At 34.1% G+C, this 19976-nt stretch overlaps 1 protein-coding gene across 2 annotated transcripts in view; it reads right to left on the bottom strand.

Moving 5' to 3' along the window:
- LOC138694850 (leucine-rich repeat neuronal protein 1-like) overlaps nucleotides 1-18934 on the bottom strand; it is a 34865-nt gene extending 15931 nt beyond the window's left edge. Inside the window, exons 1-2 of one of the 2 annotated variants that reach the window (XM_069818973.1) lie at nucleotides 18340-18934; nucleotides 1616-1988 (exon numbers count right to left, since the gene is read on the bottom strand). In XM_069818973.1, coding sequence (XP_069675074.1) covers nucleotides 1616-1981 — 366 coding nt within the window. In that variant the 5' untranslated portion in view covers nucleotides 1982-1988; nucleotides 18340-18934. Of the gene's footprint in view, nucleotides 1-1615; nucleotides 1989-15387; nucleotides 15522-18339 lie in introns of those variants that run through there. The other variant, XM_069818972.1, reaches the window with a different exon arrangement.
- Nucleotides 18935-19976: the final 1042 nt, after the last annotated feature.

The following is a 19976-nucleotide window of genomic DNA, read 5'->3' on the forward strand; positions in this document are numbered from 1 at the left end:
TATGAGGAGGTCATAATGTTATTATGTTAATATTTTTCTATAATAGAAGAATTTAATTTTTTGTTTTCAGTTATAATTTGTAGGTACAAGACAGCTTCTATTGTTAGTATTCTGGTATTGAACCATAAATGTACTAATATGATGTTTAAATAAAGATAAATATTCTTTATTCAAATAATCTTTTTCATAAATCATGAATATTTGGAATATGGGCGTAACTGCAATTTTTTTTTATACATCTTGATTCCACAACTTTTAACACTATATCACTTCGGAATATATACTGTATTTCTTTCACCTGTTAAAATTAGGTAGGTACCTTGTTGTTGACTAGTTTCAACCTGTTGTAGGTTTTTTTTAATAATTTAAGAGTAACTGTATCTAATGTAGACATAGGACCCATATATATATATATATGTATATATAAGTTGACAAAGTATTTATTTATTTATTTAATCTGGTAGAGATAAGGCCATCAGGCCTTCTCTTACCCTCTACCAGGGGATTACAACTACAATATTAAGAATACAATTACAATTATAATTACAATTAATATTAAATTTACAAATACAATAAAAATCAAAGTACTAAAAGATTAACTGATTAATAAAAGCTAGACAGTTTATTGTAAAAGTTAAGAAGAGAGAAACATTTTTTTTATTAATTAAGTAAAAATTAAACCTACTCTACGCAGTAAGAAAATGCTTAATAAGCTTGCTTTTGAACGCTACTAAATTCCGACAGTCTCTGATGTCACTGGGTAGGGTATTCCACAAACACGAGAGCGAGATTGTGTATGATGATGAATACGATGATGTCTTATGTGTTGGTATGGCTAGTATGTGGCTATTTTGCGTGTGTGTGAAGAGATTATGATATGACGACAGGTAACTGAAACAGGAGGCAAGGTAGGTAGGTGTAGAAGTGTGAAGGGCTTGGAAAAGGAGAATTTTTTTTTTTTTAATTTGCTTGGGTTATTTTACTACGCTGTATCAACATCTAGGTTATTTAGCATCTGAATGATATGAAGGTGATAATGCTGGTGAAATGAGTCCGGGGTCCAGCACCGAAAATTACCCAGCATTTGCTCGTATTGGGTTGAGGGAAAACCCCGGAAAAAACCTCAACCAGGTAACTTGTCCCTACCGGGATTCGAACCCGGGTCACCTGGTTTTGCGGCTAGACGTGCTGACCGTTACTCCAAAGGTGTGGACAGAAAAGGAGAACAAGAGAATTATCTGCAACATACAAATTTATTTCAGTCGTAGTACAAATATGTGTGGCTTACAGATAGTTTTTCTTCTTTATTTCAAAGAAACCTTCATGAATTACTCCCTTCTTCCATCCACTACCTCAATTTATGTGCATCATTCCAGAATCTGAAGTGATCCACAAATATTGAATACCGGTATGAACAGAAACTGTCTGTGTCAGTAAGCCTACTGGTACAGATGAACAGGCACCATAATAAAAATTACTTTTTTCAGGTATCGAAATTCTGAAATTGTATATTTGTGGAAATTTTGAAATTATCTTTTGCAACATCACAGCACTTCTGCTTTATAATTCGTACAAATAGAAAGCAAAATAAAAGAACAAATACAATGTAACATACCTTGAAAACAGATTCCTTCAGATTGTCATAAGTCAGAGAATTATAGCTCAAGTCAAGTTCAGTAAGATTTGTGAGGTTTTTGAAGGCTGCATCTTCAATCTTAATTATTTTGTTGTGACGAAATGAAAGGCGGGTCAGTGTCAGGGTTGGGAATTTCCTCACGTAGACTAGGCTGTTGTTGTCAAATTTTACTTCTGTAATTTGCATGTCAGTTGTCCATTCTGAGCCATTGAATTGTCTAGTAAGTTCCAGACCAGTGCAGTCCACCACTCCTTCTCCACAGCGGCATTTTTTGCATAAAGATATATCTTCGGCACTGGCCAATACCGAGCATATTAGCAAGGCAAATAAACCTGTCCAGTTCATGATATCTCTGAAAACACACAAAAATACATTTTTTATGAATAACATTTATATTTAATTTCGGTATAGAAATTATCCTGGAAAGTGTGTATTTTTTCTTATTCAGGGGTCCTCAATCAATCAATCAATCAATCAATCAATCAATCAATCAATCAATCTTCTTAATGTATCCAGCTGTTTGCTGACAACGTAAAGTCCACTATAGTCTACTGTAGTCTATTCAGTTGTTGATTTTCACGAGAAATGAGAGGTATTTTGATCGGTGTTCATTATAAATGTCTATTGCTAGTAGCCAGAGTTGGGATGTAGTCAATATATACTGCAGGGCTGTGTCTTCTGCAAATTCTGAATGCAGAATTTACTTCTTTTGTGGTTTATGGATGGACAGTAGAGAAGAATGTGTTCCAGATCTTCATCATGATTATTACACCACAGACAAGTAGGATTATCAGAAATGTGAAATCGGTGTAGGTACAATTGAGTGACAATGTGACCTGTTCTGGCTCTTGTTAAAAATGTTTGAACATGTCTGGGCAAGTTTTTGTACATTTCTAGGTCATTTGGTTTCTTTTGTACAGACTGTAAAATTTTTCCTTTGTCAGAAGAGAACCAATTTTATTGTTGATCCATAGGTTTGTAAAATGAGACTTTACTGAAGCAAAAGCACTGGATAGAGATATCACTTGAAGAGGTCTTGGTTGCAAATATGTTGCCTGTTTTGCAATATTATCGACTTTCTCGTTTCCAGGTATACCACAATGACTAGGTATCCATTGAAATGTTATTTCCTTTTGGAGTTCTTTTAGTTTACTTAGTTGTTTCTGAATTGGAATAATTCTATGTGCATATAGGTTTGGTACATATTTAATTATATTAAATATAGCCCCCTTTGAATCGGTAAGTATGCAAATAGATTTTTCAGAAATTTGAGTAACACACTGAAGAGCAGCATCAATAGCTAGCAATTCAGTGTCAAGACTGGAGGAGGATGAACATGGTATGAAATAACTTTCTTGATATTTTGGAATATAATACCCTGCTCCTGATGTCCCATTATTAGGATTTAGAGATTCATCTGTATAAATATGACGGTGATCCTTATATGTGCTGCAGAGTAGTTCCATGGCATCTAACTTAAGAATGTGTGGAGGATCATTTTTGGAATGATTTCCTGGAATTTGTATGCTATGTTCTGGAATCACCCATTTCCATGGAGGAATTTCGTTCACAACTGGAGTTTTAGCAATGAGTGTGTCTGTGATATAGATTGGTATTTCTTCTTTTTTTATTTTATAGAAATTACACAGGATATCTGACAGTTATTCAGGGGCCCTATTAACTATTGTATTGTATTGTATTGTATTGTATTGTATTTATTAACATTCCATGGTATTCATACGTGCTTACAGCTAGAATATGGAACAAGTCAAAAAACTTAATACTATTATAAAATCTTAATTTATAGTCACAGTCTAGATGAAATATATACAGACGAGATTTACAATATAGTCTACTAGTACAACACATAGTTTTAGTATCAATTTCATGAAGTGTTATTGAATGTCATGAATTCACCTACAGAATAGAAGGCATGAGAAATTAGGTACTTCTTTAATTTGGCCCTAAATAATTTTATGTTTTGAGTTTCATTTTTTATGTCGATAGGGAGGCTATTAAAAATTTTTACTGCCATATAACGCACTCCTTTTTGATAGCACGATAGACTTGCCGATGGAGTATGAAAGTCATTTTTTTGACGTGTATCTATCAAATTACACACAGGTTACACTGGTCAACATGATTTTTTTCACAAGAAAACTGACCTCTACAAGGTGAAGAAGTATCGCATGCAGAGTCAGTGCAGTACCTAGATCTGTACTTGGTCAGAAAATTGACTTGGAATACACACATAAGCAACCTAGTGAAAAGACTCCGACATAAACTATATCAAGTTCAACATCTGTTAAAGGGTTCATCACTTCTGTCGCTACACTTGAAAAGACATATATTTCTCATTGATCAGACCTATATGGATATATGGCTGTGGCATATGGGGATCTGCATCCAATTCCCAAATCAAACGAATTCAGACAATACAGAACCGGGTCCTTTGACTAATCGTGGATGCACCCTAGTACATCCAGAGTGACAACCTGCACAGAGACTTGAACGTGCCCACTGTTGAATCCACGCTGCGCAGCTCCTACATACGACTCCATCCCTCATTGATTAAACATCCAAATGACCTGCTTAATACCATCCCAGATTAACTTCCACCGTCTCGTCAAATAAGAAGAAAAAGACATTCAGATCTGTTGTGTGAAGTTTAACATTTTTGTTTTTGTTTTCTTTTACCTATTGCCAGAGGGCAATCATAGAACTGCAACCTCCATACATGTTTCTTGTGTGTTTTTATAGCACAGTATTTATAACCTTTAAGCACAATTATATTGTACATCATTGTATAATAAAGTTTTTCTTTAATAAAAAAAAAAATAAAAAAAATCAAGAAAACTGAATACTGATTCTAGTGCAGTTTTTTTATCCTGAATTCAAATATGCATTCAGAATTTGCCTATCGGGTATAATTTTTTTTCGTGACAGTCACTTTTTATATAATATACTTCTATATATCAGGCTTTCTTTGTTATAATTTTAATGAGTTATAATAAGTAAGAATTTTTTTATCAAATGTGGAAATTTTATTCAAAATAGGTTGGCAACACTGTGCAGGCTTATTCATGAGCGTATTCCGAATCTCACTGGTGAGCAATCCAATGGCATCACGGTGTTCCGAATTCCACCGATGACGTCATTGATGCTCCACCGGTGTCGCACCGGTGCCATCAACTTGCAGAGGTGGTGGCAGTCTCCATCAGTGAATCTGATTGGTTCTTGTATAGGGCGGGAATAAGCAGAAGAATGACATCGTGCACTGTTGTGTCATGGCGGTGTGTTCCGCTTTAGTTCTGCTGTATTGTTTGTAATGAGCACAACGTAAAAACAATATGTTAATGGCTTATGAGCGAACATGTCAATGGACCAGTTATTACTACCGGTTCAAGAAATAAATTGTTTATGCTATCTTTTCTTTGAACGAGATGGGAGTACGAAAATTTCGCAAAATATTGCTACCGTAGCACAGACAACAACTTGTACAGTCGTCATGACAGCCATCGATCCTTCCAGCAGTTTTGTTCCTTATTTCGCTGCAACGTGATGTCATTGATGCCACCGGACCGGTGAGATTCGGAATACGCTCCGTGTTCAGACATCAGCCAGATAAGTTGTGATTGTTCATAGACTCACTGAAAGTTAGTCAAGGCTGTACTTCTGTATAATGGCAATGATATGAAAGAGACATATGAACCACATCTGTGGAGTAACGGTCAACGCGTCTGGCCGCGAAACCAGGTGGCCCGGGTTCGAATCCCAGTCGGGATAAGTTACCTGATTGAGGTTTTTTCCAGGGTTTTCCCTCAACCCAATACGAGCAAATACGGGTAATTTTCGGTGCTGGACCCCGGACTCATTTCACCGGCATTATCACCTTCATTTCATTCAGACTCTAAATAACCTAGATGTTGATACAGCGTCGTAAAATAACCCAATAAAAAAAAAAGAGACATATGAATCCTCTAGATTCAAAACCCTCTAAAGACCATTTTGTTCAGAATTGAGTTAAGCCTACATTTTGCTTGCTAGGAATGAATTTTAATGATTTATATAGTTTGAATTCAAAAAAGCCACTAAATTTGAAGCAAAAGGTTTTTTAAAAGTTACCGTTACATTGAAAATTTTCTCTATTTTCCATCAGTTACTGTCAAAATCCTTTAATTTGTGAAAGTGGATATAGGGGATTTTGAATCTATAGGATTCATATGACAATTTGAAATTGCTGCTAGAAAAAAATCCAGTATACAAAATATAACTGGAATATATATGGAGATTTAAAGATGATAGCTTTATCGCTGGGTTTGCAATTTTGATACTGTACATTAAATTCTGCTGTTTATTGTGTGAAAGGGACAGCAGGGATAGAAATTCTCAATACATTAGGAAATAATGATCTAAAGGTAAATATTTCATTCTGGGCATAGAAATGTGTCAAATATCCCATTAGTAAATTCTTCAAAAGTATATTTACCTCTCCTGCATATAAAACTGGGACTTATGAAACATTTTGTAAAAACAGTTGATAAAAATTCTGCTGCATTTATATACCTATTTAGAATCTAAATTTCCAAAGTTAGTGATTCAAAATTAAAGGAAGGAATTTTTATAGAACCACAAATAAGATCGCTAATATTGGATGATGAAAGTTTCGAGAAACTGTTAGGTCTACTGGAAAAAGCAGCCTGAAAATTATTCAAAAATATCTGTTGTGGTTTTCTCGGAAATTACAAAGTAGAAATAGTGATCTTGTGAATTCATACAAAGCAACATATCTTTAAAAATTTACTCTTGGACTCCCACCTAGACTTCTTCCAGAAAATTTTGGGGCTTATAGTGGTGAACATAGAGATCATTTTCATTAACAGATTTGTACGATGGAATGGAAGTACCAAGGCAACTAGAGTCCCAGTATGCTGGCAGACTACTGTGGGACCGTGAAGAGAGACATCCCAAAGACAAAATATGCCCGAAAATCATCATATAAAACTTTTTTGTAAGCCAAAATGAGGTGTATATTTATCATACAGCATTATGCAAGCACTAATTCTATAAAAACTTTAAATGTGTGTCACAAAAAAACCCTGCCTGATGGAAAAAGAAACGAAAGCATATTTGAACTCAGCATGGCAAAGACATTTGGAGTCAGTTAATTTAGTCCTTGTGAAAAAAAAAAGTTTTACTTTTTTGACCAGTGTTATTGATTTATTATGCCGTCAAAATGGTACTCAATATTCTATAAAAAGAATTTCTCGTAAAATATTATTTTCGTTGATATGCAGTTCCTCGAGGTTGCACAGCTAGTGTGAAAGAAATATACGAGGGGAATTTCATTAAAAATTCATCATCAGGTATATATTTATCATATAACATTATGCAAGCACTAATTCTATAAAAACTTTAAATGTGTGTCACAAAAAATCCTGCCTGATGGAAAAAGAACTGAAAGCGTATTTGAACTCAGCATGGCAAAGACATTTGGAGTCAGTTAATTTAGTTCTTGTGAAAAAAAAAAAGTTTTACTTTGTTGACCAGTGTTATTGATTTATTATGCCGTCAAAATGGTACTCAGTATTCTATAAAAAGAATTTCTCGTAAAATATTATTTTCGTTGATATGCAGTTCCTCGAGGTTGCACAGCTAGTGTGAAAGAAATATACGAGGGGAATTTCATAAAAAATTCAGCATCAAACCATACAATATTATTCTTGGTGTGTAATTTCAGACGTACTGACAGTTATAGATAACTACACATGGATATGGTATTCAAAAAATTAAATTATTCTAAGAAGAGCCAGTCCTGGAATTAAATCTGAAGACAGCGTCAGTTCAGTGAATGATGCGTGAATTGGGTGCATTTTCGTTTGCGTAGTCACTTGATTTAAATTGAAATACATTTGTATTGCACTCGGACTTGAAAATGTATATCAAAATGAATATCTTTTCAATATCTGCATGTTTAGTATTGGTAATCTTCAGGAGCATTACAAAGCATGTTTAGGGACAAATGGACAGTTTTCACACGCATGTATTACTGGTTGATATATATCTTTCTCAATTAAATTTCATGTTCTTTTCGATATACAGGGTCTTTCATAAGTAACGAGTCAAGTAAACATTTTCACTTGTTGGAGACGAGTGCTTTCTTCAAGCTGTGGTTATGAAATTAGTTAATTTTAAATCATTTGAAAATTAGTTAATTACAGTAGAATCTCGGTAATCCGAAGTACAGTGGAACCTGTCTTTATGGTCACTTCATTTAAACGGCCACCTGGCCAAAAGGCCAATTTTCTCTGGAACCAATTGGATTTTCCATAAGATCAATACAAATTCTCTCTTTATTTAGCAGCCTCCTCATGCGCCAGCCAGCGGCCGGGGTCTATTTGGATTGGAACCTGACTATAACAGTCACTGTCCAACAAAAAATCTTTTCACGGATACTGTCTGACCTATTTTTTCGATGGTTAGAGGACAGGAAGCAATAGCTAAGTGTACAACAGTAGACCCTCCATATCTTTGGGGTTAGTTGGTTACTGTTTTATGACTCTTTTGTCACTTTCCACTCCGACCCTGCACAGCTATAAATTCTTACTCGTTTTTTAAGGATTGAAACACGAACATTTTCTATCGAAAATGTCACAGTATTTTTTAGGTAGTTGACCATTCGAATTTAAAAAAAAAAAAATTTTTCTCCTCGTTCTATCTTTCTCTATATGGATCAGATTTTACGAATTTTTCTTTTTCTCATTCACTTGATTCAGAGGAACTGTGAAGTTAGTTTGAGAGAGAAATCATGTCTAACAATAAATTTAGAGTGGTGTTAAGTTTAGAGGTGAGACGAAAAATGATTGAAGAAAGTGAAAAGGGAACATCTGCGAGAAAAATTGCAGAAATATTCAAATGTGGAAGGACACAAATAAACGGTATAATTAAGAATAAAGATGAAATATTAGAAGAATGGGAGGAAGAGAGAATTTGTGTTTAGTAATGTGAATGATTTCGTTTACGAATGGTTCAAGTGTGCGAGGGCGAAGAAATTGCAGTAAGTGGGCCTATGATTCAAGAGAAAGCTCTTGAAATTGCCAAAGAACTCAATTCTTACGGAATATCAACTCAGAGACATTTACAATGTTGACGAAACAAGTTTTTCTTCAGGGCCCTATCTAATAAAACTTAAGAATGTAACGGGGGGGAAGTTGGCAAAAGACAGAATAACTCTGCTCTTTTGTTTTAATGCTGCAGGAGAAAAAGAACCACTCTTAATGATAAGGAAATCATTAAAACCGAGATGTTTGAAAAATGTTGACATGGGCTTATTGGAGGTGAAGTGGACTGCCAACAATAAAGCTTGGATGAAATCATCATTGTTTGAGAATTAGCTATGCGATTTCAATTCTAAGATTAAACGACAAAATCGCAATGTGATCCATGAAATTGGTGTTTCTTCCCCCAATACATCTCACCTCCAGTCCCTTGATCAAGATATTATCCAGTTATTTAAATTGAGGCACCGCAAGCGAGTTTTGAAAAGGTTAGTTGCAAGAATGGAAGAGGCTGACATTAATATGCATGATTGTTGTACACATACAGTCCTAAAAAGTCAGTGAAATTTAGTATTTTCATGCTGATTCATAAAAAAACCGCAACCTTAATCCAGCGACCACCTGATAAAACGGCCATTTTACAAGGTAACTTCAGATGGCCGCTTTAGACAGGTTTCACTGTAATGGGAGAGAGGGGTGAGAATGCCTCAGGTTTGGAATAACTGGGACTACATAGAGCATCATAAGAAAAATCGTAAAACACGAAATAATACCAATAACTAAAGCTACGGGTATTTTGTAATTTTTTTACAGTGTTATGACTCAATGATTGTTTTAACTTAGAAACAACAATGTTGAGGTTATTTTTTTTAGTAAGTACTTAAGCGACTTCTGCTTCAGAATGTTGCAATGTTTTTGCGCAGAAGTGTCATACCATGGCTTGAGTAACAGGGTGCCTCCCATTGTTGTCAGAGTCGGTGTATATTGGATAGTACCGCATTCTTTTGATCTGACAAATGCCATATTTACTCCAGAGCAGAGACAGTACAATGCAAGACTTGCATAGGAACACAGGTTTCTAATGTGATTTTCCATTATTATCTTGAAGAATGCAGTGTTATTGTGCAGTTAACTGCCCTCAGAGGTCAGAAAAAAGAAATGTAAGATTGTTTCTGCTGCCTCAGGGAGATATTGATATAAATTGTAATTTAACTGAAAATATAAATATTGGCTTGAGTGAACAACAAGCTCTTTACTATTTGTCGGGATGTTTTGTTCAAAATAAAACAAAATAAGTCGTATTATATTTGAAGAGTCCACTGCAAGAATGATGGATGTCATTTAGAACACATTTTCCAGGAGACGCAATTGAAAGTTTGAAATGCTTAGCGCTCAAAGCTTAACTGAGATTTTCCGATCATTACTGAACAATGACTATCAGTGTTAATGCCATGTAACTCTGTATGTACATTCTATATGTCTTAAGCTATGCATTGACAGTCTTGGTTCATTTTCGACAAGAAAGTGACATCCATCATTCTTGCAGTGGACTCTTCATTTGTGAAAACTGTTTTTCATCTCTAATAACTGATAACACGATGAATCTATAATTTTATTAGCACATTAATGACTCTCAAGTCGTACAAGGAAATGTCACTTGTACACCCTTGTAAGTCTGTGTTTGATATAATTTCAAATGCAGAAAAATGTATGAGAAACAAAAGTGAAACGTTGGTAGGAAATGAGTTGACACTAAAGACTCTGACGTCTTTATTCATTGACACTTCAACTCCTACGTTCCCAACTTGTCCTAATATTTTTTAAAAAGTCTTGTCACTGTATTTTAGGACTAGAATGTATTTATTGTTAAGAACATTGTCTGTTACAGCAAATGCACTACAACAAACTGCTAAATGTGGCAGTCGAAGTGTTGGTATGAGAATTGCAGTAGAAAATTGCTGATTTTATCCCTATTGAAATGAACATAACACAAATAATAAAGTGTTATCTCTAATGAGTCATTTCACTTTGACAATACTGTTTATTAATCCAAGTCTCCTATATTCAGTAAACCACACCAACATGTATGATAGCCATATCGCCTTTAATGACCTTTGTTCTAGCATTACTGCATACGCTTCTGTGCTGAGCAAGGAGTAAATATGGCCACCGCTGCCGAGAATGCGGTATTCTCCAATATACACTGACTCTGATTGTTGTGATAGAGATGCGGACTCTTAACGGAGGGGATTCACATTACGGTAATAAGCATGCATGTGATGTAGGTGACTCAGATTAAACAAAACCTCGGATTAATGAGATTCTAGAGTACATGAAATTTATACCTATATTTTATTAATTTATTACATCATTTTGTATTCACGTCATGGCGGATTAGATGTATTCCAGTTCTTATATCCATATATATTTTTTTTAAGACTGAGAGGTTGAAGATGCGAGAACCAGTCATTTTGTTCAGTTGACTTTGATTTATTGTATTTTAAAATTTTAAGGATCAATCTTTTTGTACAGTTGGCCATGATTTCTCACAATGTTACAGTACGGCTTTAAGCTACTGTACTTACCTGTATTCTACAGTTGTTCTAGAAAAAGGAATTAAAAAGAAAAGTTTACAACTGATTTTAAGTAATCACCATTTTATGTTACCGTATTTCCTTTCAAGTAAAGATTTTAATATGTTCTGGAATTAAAGCTAACTTCTTAATGTAGCTACATCATTCTCAGTTAAATTAATAAGTAGATACTGCATAAAGAAACAAGTTCAGTTTGGGAGAAATCACTATATGTATATGGGAAGATAGAAAGACAAATGCCATGCCAATTTTTTTTGTTTTGTATCAGAAATGTTGGAAACGTGTATTTTCAGCATCACAATACTTTCGCTTTACACTCTGTATAAGGAGAAAGTAGAAGAACTCAATTAGAATATTCGACTCTGCAGAACTTCCATTTTCCAATATAGCTTACTCGTACAAAACCAGCATTTCAATATGGGTCTAGTCCATTTACTCATAATGTTTATACTACTAAAGCAAATGATTGACGTTAAGTTAACCTTGAAAGAGATTAAAATGCAGTAAATTGACTTCAAATTTTGCTAAGTAAATAACTTCCTGCACTCTGCTGTGAAATATATCATTTTGAACCGTGGTGAGACTTTTATCAGTGGAATTGATTACTACTGATAGTAGGGCAATGACTAACAGAGTTGAGTTTTGAGTGTATGAGAAACGATCGGTAAATTTTGCCTATAGCACTCAACATGAATTATGGTAACCATCTGACAACAGACTGGACATTACCAGTATCTTTCAGTGGAACTCGTCCATAAACTATAGGAAACAATGTGTCTTTCCTCTGATCAACTCACTGGTTTATTTTGAATCGGTCCGGTTTTTACTAATTGTCTTAAAACTACTAACAGTAACTATTGGTACCTTTAAACTGTTTTACAGAAATAATTTGGAATTCGTTTTGATTTTCCTCCTGAAGCTTTAAATGGGTTTTGAGTGTGTCAGTGAATGATAAAGAAAATTGTAAAATAATACACTGTACCTGTTTAAAACAACTAAATCTAAATTTTAAGACCTGGATATTGTCCCTAAACATGACCAGAAAAACCTACCTATAAAAGCCTATTTTAAACATACGGAAACCAACGAAGATACTGGCCCAAAAACCCAGGCCCTAGTTATAACGTAGTTTAGAAAGTAAGTAAAAAAAATAATCATATGAGAAATGTGCTATCTCGCGCTTTAATTTAGTACCCTTAGTAAAGCCCAGTTTAATTTAAATAGAATTCGATAACACTGTCAAATTATTGTATAGTTTTGTACAGTGTGATTCAGAATATAGGTCTCACATACACAAGTATTATGAGCAGGGAAAGGATTTATATGTAAATACATATTTACTTATAAAGCTAATATAATTTATATTTTGCATTATCTTTATGTTTCACAATGTGTAGGGTTGAAAAATCCTACTTTTATTTTCCATATTTTTCCATATTTTAGAGTTTAGTACATATTTTCGTTAATTTCCATATATTTTCCATATTTCATATAAAACAGTCCATATTATATTAGGTTTAACAATAAAACAAAACAAAATTCCATTAACTTTTAAAAATACATTTCAACAATAGAGATTTAAACACATGTTCAGTAATCCCTTTAACATCAGAGTTATTTGAAAATTAGCAGTCCTATCAACAATGGGAAAGTAAGTTACAAAACTGTATTAATTTAATTTAAAATTTTTAACAGACTTCAGTTGTGCAGCTCAACAGTTAAATGCCAGTCAGAGTACACATAGGTTCAGTTTTGTAAATCATACTATAAAGACGGTAAATATGCCAAAAGTACGTCATTCAGTCAATTTAAAATCAAAACTAACAAGTTACATTTCAGAATTTAAAGAAGATGGTTTATCAACTGACAATAAAATATTATTTTGTAATTTGTGTCAGTGTGCAGTATCATCTACACAAAAGTTCCTGGTGCAACAACACATTACAACTAGTAAACATCAGGCCAACAAACAACTAAATTCCAAGCAGAGACAATTGTTTTTAACACAACCAACAACATCGAATGTAAGATCTGAGTTTAACATCGACCTGTGCCGTTCTCTCATCTCTGCTGATATTCCTCTCTACAAACTAAAGAATAAGGTCTTCAGGGAATTCCTTGAAAAATATACTCAACATACAATCCCGGATGAGTCAACACTTAGGAAGACGTATGCTCCATCCATCTACGATGAGACAATACAGAAGATAAGAGATGAAATTAAAGATAGTTCAATTTGGGTTTCCATTGATGAGACTCCCGACAAAGAAGGTAGACTTGTTGGTAATGTAGTTATCGGTTTGTTAAGTGAACAATATTCTGAACGAATTCTTTTACATTGTGATGTTCTAGAAAAGTGCAATAACAAAACTATAGTTAAACTGTTCAACGAAGCTATGGGTATCCTGTGGCCAAAGGGTATTATGTACGATAATGTGTTATTCTTTATTAGCGATGCTGCCCCTTATATGGTCAAAACTGGACAAGCATTATCTGTTGTATATCCTAAATTGACTCATTTTACTTGTGTGGCGCATGCATTTCATCGTGTGGCAGAAGTGGTCAGAGACAATTTCCCTAAAGTAGATTTGTTGATTTCATCAGTGAAAAAAGTATTTCTCAAAGCTCCCAGTAGAGTTAACGTGTTGAAAGAAATGTACCCTGAAATTCCATTGCCACCAAAGCCAATTTTAACTAGATGGGGTACATGGCTAGAAGCAGTTGAATATTATGCCGAACATATAGACTCTATTAACAATGTTCTCCTTGCATTGGACTCTGAAGATGCAGTCTCAATTGATACTGCGAAAACAGTTACCTGTGACATAAGTGTGAAGAATGACTTAGCTCACATTCAGCATACATTTTCATGCATCATAAAAACGCTCAAAAGTCTCCAAAATAGGCACCTTTCACTATCTGAAAGTTTTGAAATTATAAATAGTACTGTGGAACAACTGAATCGTGGTAGAGGTAAAGTTGCAGATGCAGTAAGAGCTAAGGTGGACACTGTACTTTCAAAAAACCCTGGATATGAAGAACTACAAAAGGTTGTTGCTGTGATGAGTGGTGAATCAACAGTGAAGATTAACTTGGATTTATCCCCAGCAGACATTGTGAAATTGAATTATGTACCAGTTACTTCTTGTGACGTCGAACGCTCTTTTAGTCAGTATAAATCTATCCTCAGAGACAATAGAAGAAGATTCACTTTTCAGCACTTGAAAGAAATGTTTGTAACCTATTGTTATGGTAACAGACAATAAAAATTGTGTTTTGTTGAAACTACATTGGAAGATAAGGTACGTCCATTATATTTTTTGTTTAGTTTGATTAAAATGTACCAATATTTAACGTACATAGTCATTTTTTTATAATTTTAAGTCCATATTTAATTCCATATTTTGGTAAAAATCCATATTTAATTCCATATTTTGGTAAAAATAACTACATATATATTTACATATTTCATATATTTTTAGTCCATATAAATCCGTTCCCTGATTATGAGGTAGGGAATTATTGTCCAGTGGAGCCTGTTTCTCACAGCAAAAGTTAATAATAATATAAATTAAAATTCCCCCATGCCCATCTCACCTACACTTCTATCAGCGCTTTATTTCCATTTGTTATCTAATTTTCAGTTTTATTTCTTGTTCCCTCTTTTTGTATATTCATAACCCCCCCCCCCCCACATCAACACATCCACCAACTCTTTTATCATCACAATCACAAAATCCACCATCTTTCCAATCTCATGAAAAGAATTCACCACATTGTCACTTTAGCAGAATTTAGAAAGATTTTGTTGTCAACCTAGGGTCATGGAAAGTTACTGCTGAGTTACTAATTTTGTATTCACTCAGATGAAATGCGAAAAAAAGTACCTACCAGAAATATTGCTGCAGTAGCTGAGAATCAAAATGGGAACTCAAATTACGTTCTGGTTACTGGAGCAGCTTCTATACACATAACTACATAATTTTATTGTCTATTAGAAGTCTTAACACAAAGTAGAGGTGATTCTGATTTCCTATAATTACAATAAATTCAAGATATAATAATTGTTTAATTGTTGTACCAATTAATAAATAATTACCTCGTAATATTGATTGTTACAAATGCCTTCTCTTGCCGTTAGTGTAAAAGAAACTGATGTGTGCTAATTGCAGCTTATCTCAACTGACTGCTGATAAAAATTCTTATCTATCACACCGAGACTTTGGAGCTGTGCACTCACCACACCTTGTTTCATCAATGGAATTAGATTTCCTAACTCTAAGGAAGTTCTTGGAATGTTAATCACTCATACACAGAGGAAATCAAAATGAAACTTTATTTCTCGGACACTGTATGGCAGTGAATAAATTACCAATATATACAAAAATATACACAAACAATTACAAAAAAAATGTGAAACCTAATATTTGGTCAATCTTTTTAATCATACAAGCACAACAGAAACTTAAGTTTACACAGCCCTTTTAACCTGTCATGTTTGTTCAAGTGCGGTATAAGTAAAGAATTAAAATCTATGAGTACACATGAAGAAAAATGACTGTAAAGAAATGGAATGTAAACTAAACTTAATAAAAAAAAAAAAAAAAGATACCTAGATAACAAGTTATGTACTTTAAAAAGTAAGTACATACATCTATGTGCTTGACTAAGTTACATTCATTTGACTGTAAGGCTTTACTCGTTTTTTCTGTGAGTCACAGCAATCTATAGTAATTGCCAAATAATATCAATACAGCTCTAACTAGAAGAGTAATTCCATACTGACTGTCACATTGTGTAAGTGTGCTGGCAGCTGTTGGAGTCTATTAAGCCACGACTGTGTTAGGTGATTAAGAATTATATATTACAAAAAGAAGTGACTTACTGAGTTGATTAAAATTAAGCTGAACATAAATGAAACGGATTTAAAACACCAAATACCACATTAAAAGAGAAGCAAGTCTTGGTCCACAATTCATGTTAATAGTACAACAAATCTGATTATTTCCCAATGTTTAGACGTCATTTTATTATTATGATATTTTCCGGGAATAACAATTCAGTCATAATTACAAGTATGTTCATCTCAGAACTTCATTTCTTAAGAAGTAAAAAATGGAGAGATAAATTCTTTATCATTATCATACTCTTATTATCAGTCATAAGTACTACCTAACACTTCTTCAAAGTGAATCATACGTCAAGAAATCTGTGCTGTGTCGAGATAAGTTTAAGACAGACTGCCAGTGCTTACACAAATTAAGAAATGAAGCAGACAAATGACTATCACATTGGGCTTAACTCTTTTCTTATGGAAAATAAAATTAATATTTCAATTATTCTTGTGACAGTTCGCATCAATCTAGACAACATATCGTATATAATAAATATTCATATATGCTATTTATATTATAATATATATAAATACACAAAAATATTTTGCAAAATGGAATGAAGCTCGTTCAGCAGCCTGGTGGTCAAGAAGCCTGCTACGGATGCAGGGGTTGTGACACGCAAATTCTCATAGTAACAACACCAGATACAGAGGAAAGTGCGGCTGTCGATATATCCATATAAAAAGTAGTAGTCAGCGACTTTATGATAGATTGTTTATAGTTTCAATTTACACAAATCTCCTCTTTTCACAATAAAACTTGACAATTCAGTTCACTGTTCATTTCTCTTGCTGCTACAGTACAGAAGGTCTTGAAAAATTATTTTCCTGCACATACATCTAACCCGAGGCACACAAGTTACACATTCTGTACTTTTCCTCTCAATGACATTATATATTAAAAAAATGATATCCAGTCTTTCACTCACGATTCTTCGTAGTTCCTTATTTATTTACAAGCTTCAGTTACACACATACACACGAACATACAAAGAGAAATAGAATGAAGAAATTCAATCTTAAGATATACCATCAGGAAACAGCTTTTCTTTTACCCTCTGTACTATAGATAAATGTACACTGTACCAAGAACTATCTGGATAAAAAAAAGCACAGATAATGCAATAAAAGCACGTAATATAAATCTGTGGCTGGGAGGAAAAAGGTCTTAAGTCAATTTTTTGTGAAAATGAGATTTTTATAATATAAAAAGGAATTAAGTATTAAAATAAATATTCTTAAGTCCTTTATTTGATTCAAAAAGTACTTAGACATTTGGTAATGCTCTATAACTTCAGTGAGGAGTCTTATTTGACGTTAACTGTTTTACCAGATTGTAGAGAATTGTTTTTGCTTTCAGAATATATAAAATTATCTTTTTCACAAAAAATTGACCTAAGACCTTTTTCCTCCCGGCCACAGAAATAAAAGGTGTTTTTATCATACAAAAATTTCCCAAACTTGTCTATTTTTCGGGTCACATTTTCTGCATTCCAACTTAAAAGTGTAATAAAAAGGATCATTTCAACGCCTAACTGATAAACATGCTTCCGTAGAAAGCACTTACTACAGAACGAATATCCGAATTACAGGACGTAGGATTTTATATGGAGGAAAAGAATAGAGGAGGCCAAGACTCGATTGCGGGCTGTGGTGCCATTGTAGAAGAAGGTTTTTTAAATTTTATCAGTACTTCAGATATTTAATTTTCTCTCGTAATTTTCGTCAAATTTTAATTTTGAAGGTAAATGAATTAGTACATGTTATATGGGTTAATAGATTAAAATCTGAAAATGTGAATGCCATCCATTGAGTATTTTTTATTTATTTTATTAGGTTATTTTACAATGCTGTATCAACATCTAGGTTATTTAGCGTCTGAATGATACGAAGGTGATAATGCTGGTGAAATGAGTCCGGGGTCCAGCACCGAAAGTTACCCAGCATTTGCTCATATTGGGTTGAGGGAAAACCCTGAAAAAAACCTCAACCAGGTAACTTGCCCCAACCGGGATTCGAACCCAGGCCACCTGGTTTCACAGCCAGACGCGCTGATTCTTACTCCACAAGTGTGGACTCCATTCAGTATCAACAGGGGAGGGAAGTATCTTTAACTTTTCCTGATATAAAAACAACTGAACTACAGTGTTAACTCACCTACTAACGTTGAGATTATGAAAGAAGTCTATAGCTCCCTGCTCTCACATGTCTTTGTAATGTTTAAGTGGTACAGCTTTACCTCCTAACATGATGCAAATAAGCATCTGTTCAACTTTATGAACTTGTGTTAGGACAAGTAACTACTAGGCAATAGACAGCTCATTCCTTGTTACATGATACCTAGAGACCTTGGTATTTGAAATGGTTGAGTGACTTATCAGAATAGATAACTTTACAAAATTATCACAATTATGCAACAAATGACTGCAAAATATCCAGTCAACTCGTTTTGTTTCTAAGCACATGTTGCAGTTTAACTTTCTAAAAAATGTACGACGAATAGTAAGACAATAAATAAAACAATAGCCAGGTTTTGAATGCTGACAATGTAGTATTAACAGTTGCCATGGCCATACCAGTAAGACATGATTGTTGCATTCCGAGGTTTGAGTGTTACGAAAAATCGTTATTTTATCAGTTTGTAAACCATATCTCTTCCCTACATTCAGACTGGCTTTAAATAATATACATATATAAACGTAGTTAAACAATAATGCATCGCAAATCGAGTGTAATATCAGAAGATTTATGAGTAGTTAATAATAATAATAATAATAATAATAATAATAATAATAATAATAATAATAGGGACCAATCACTGGCTTATGTGAGGGTGGCAATGAATCTCCAGGTTCCTTAAAAGCCAGTAAATAATAATAATAATAATAATAATAATAATAATAATAATAATAATAATAGGGACCAATCGCGGGCTTATGTGAGGGCGGCAATGAATCTCCAGGTTCCTTAAAAGCCAGTAAATAATAATAATAATAATAATAATAATAATAATAATAATAATAATAATAATGTGATGTGATTGGAAAGAGAATGGAGAAGGTACTGCTGTTATGTGGGGATGATATAGGTTAATCTTGGAATGTAGGCTTTCACAGCTGGCGTCATTGAGATTGATGTTATCTGGGCTAAAGGGCCATGGTCTGTTGGAGCTGATGTTACTATAAGTTTCGTCTGCTACTCCAGCAGACATCTTCAGTGGTGTGACACACAGGAGCGCAAAGATCTCCTTAGCGTGCCAGGAATGACTGAGACCGTGACTGGGTTGCATTATGGTATTTAGGGTCTGAATGGAATGGGATCACAACATCAGGTTCGAGAACACTGACATCCTAAGCAGCACGCCACACTTCTATACCATATTACATCGAGAGGCCATTGAAATCTATAAGCACAAGAACAACTTCAATCGAAATGAAGAAGACCTTAAAGTCAATCAAGCATGGTACCCGTCTCTGAGAAACATACACATTAAACCGTTCATCTAACAGCCGAACATGATGGTAGCCGATCTCAACACTTTGACCACTGGTGCAGACCGTGACGACAATGGCAAGTCACGATCTATCCAGATCCTAAATATTGTAATGCAACCAGTCTCAGTCGTTTCTGGCACGCTAAAGAGATCTTTGCACTTCTGTGTGCCACATCACTGAAGATGTCTGCCGAAGTAGTAGAAGAAATGTATGATAGCAACAGCTCCAACAGACCATGGCCCTTTAGCCCGGATAACACTGATTCCAAATATAGGACAGAGAAGAGTGGATGAACTGTTT

Source organism: Periplaneta americana, chromosome 2, assembly GCF_040183065.1.
Source record: "Periplaneta americana isolate PAMFEO1 chromosome 2, P.americana_PAMFEO1_priV1, whole genome shotgun sequence".
NCBI classification, from domain to species: Eukaryota; Metazoa; Arthropoda; class Insecta; order Blattodea; family Blattidae; genus Periplaneta; species Periplaneta americana.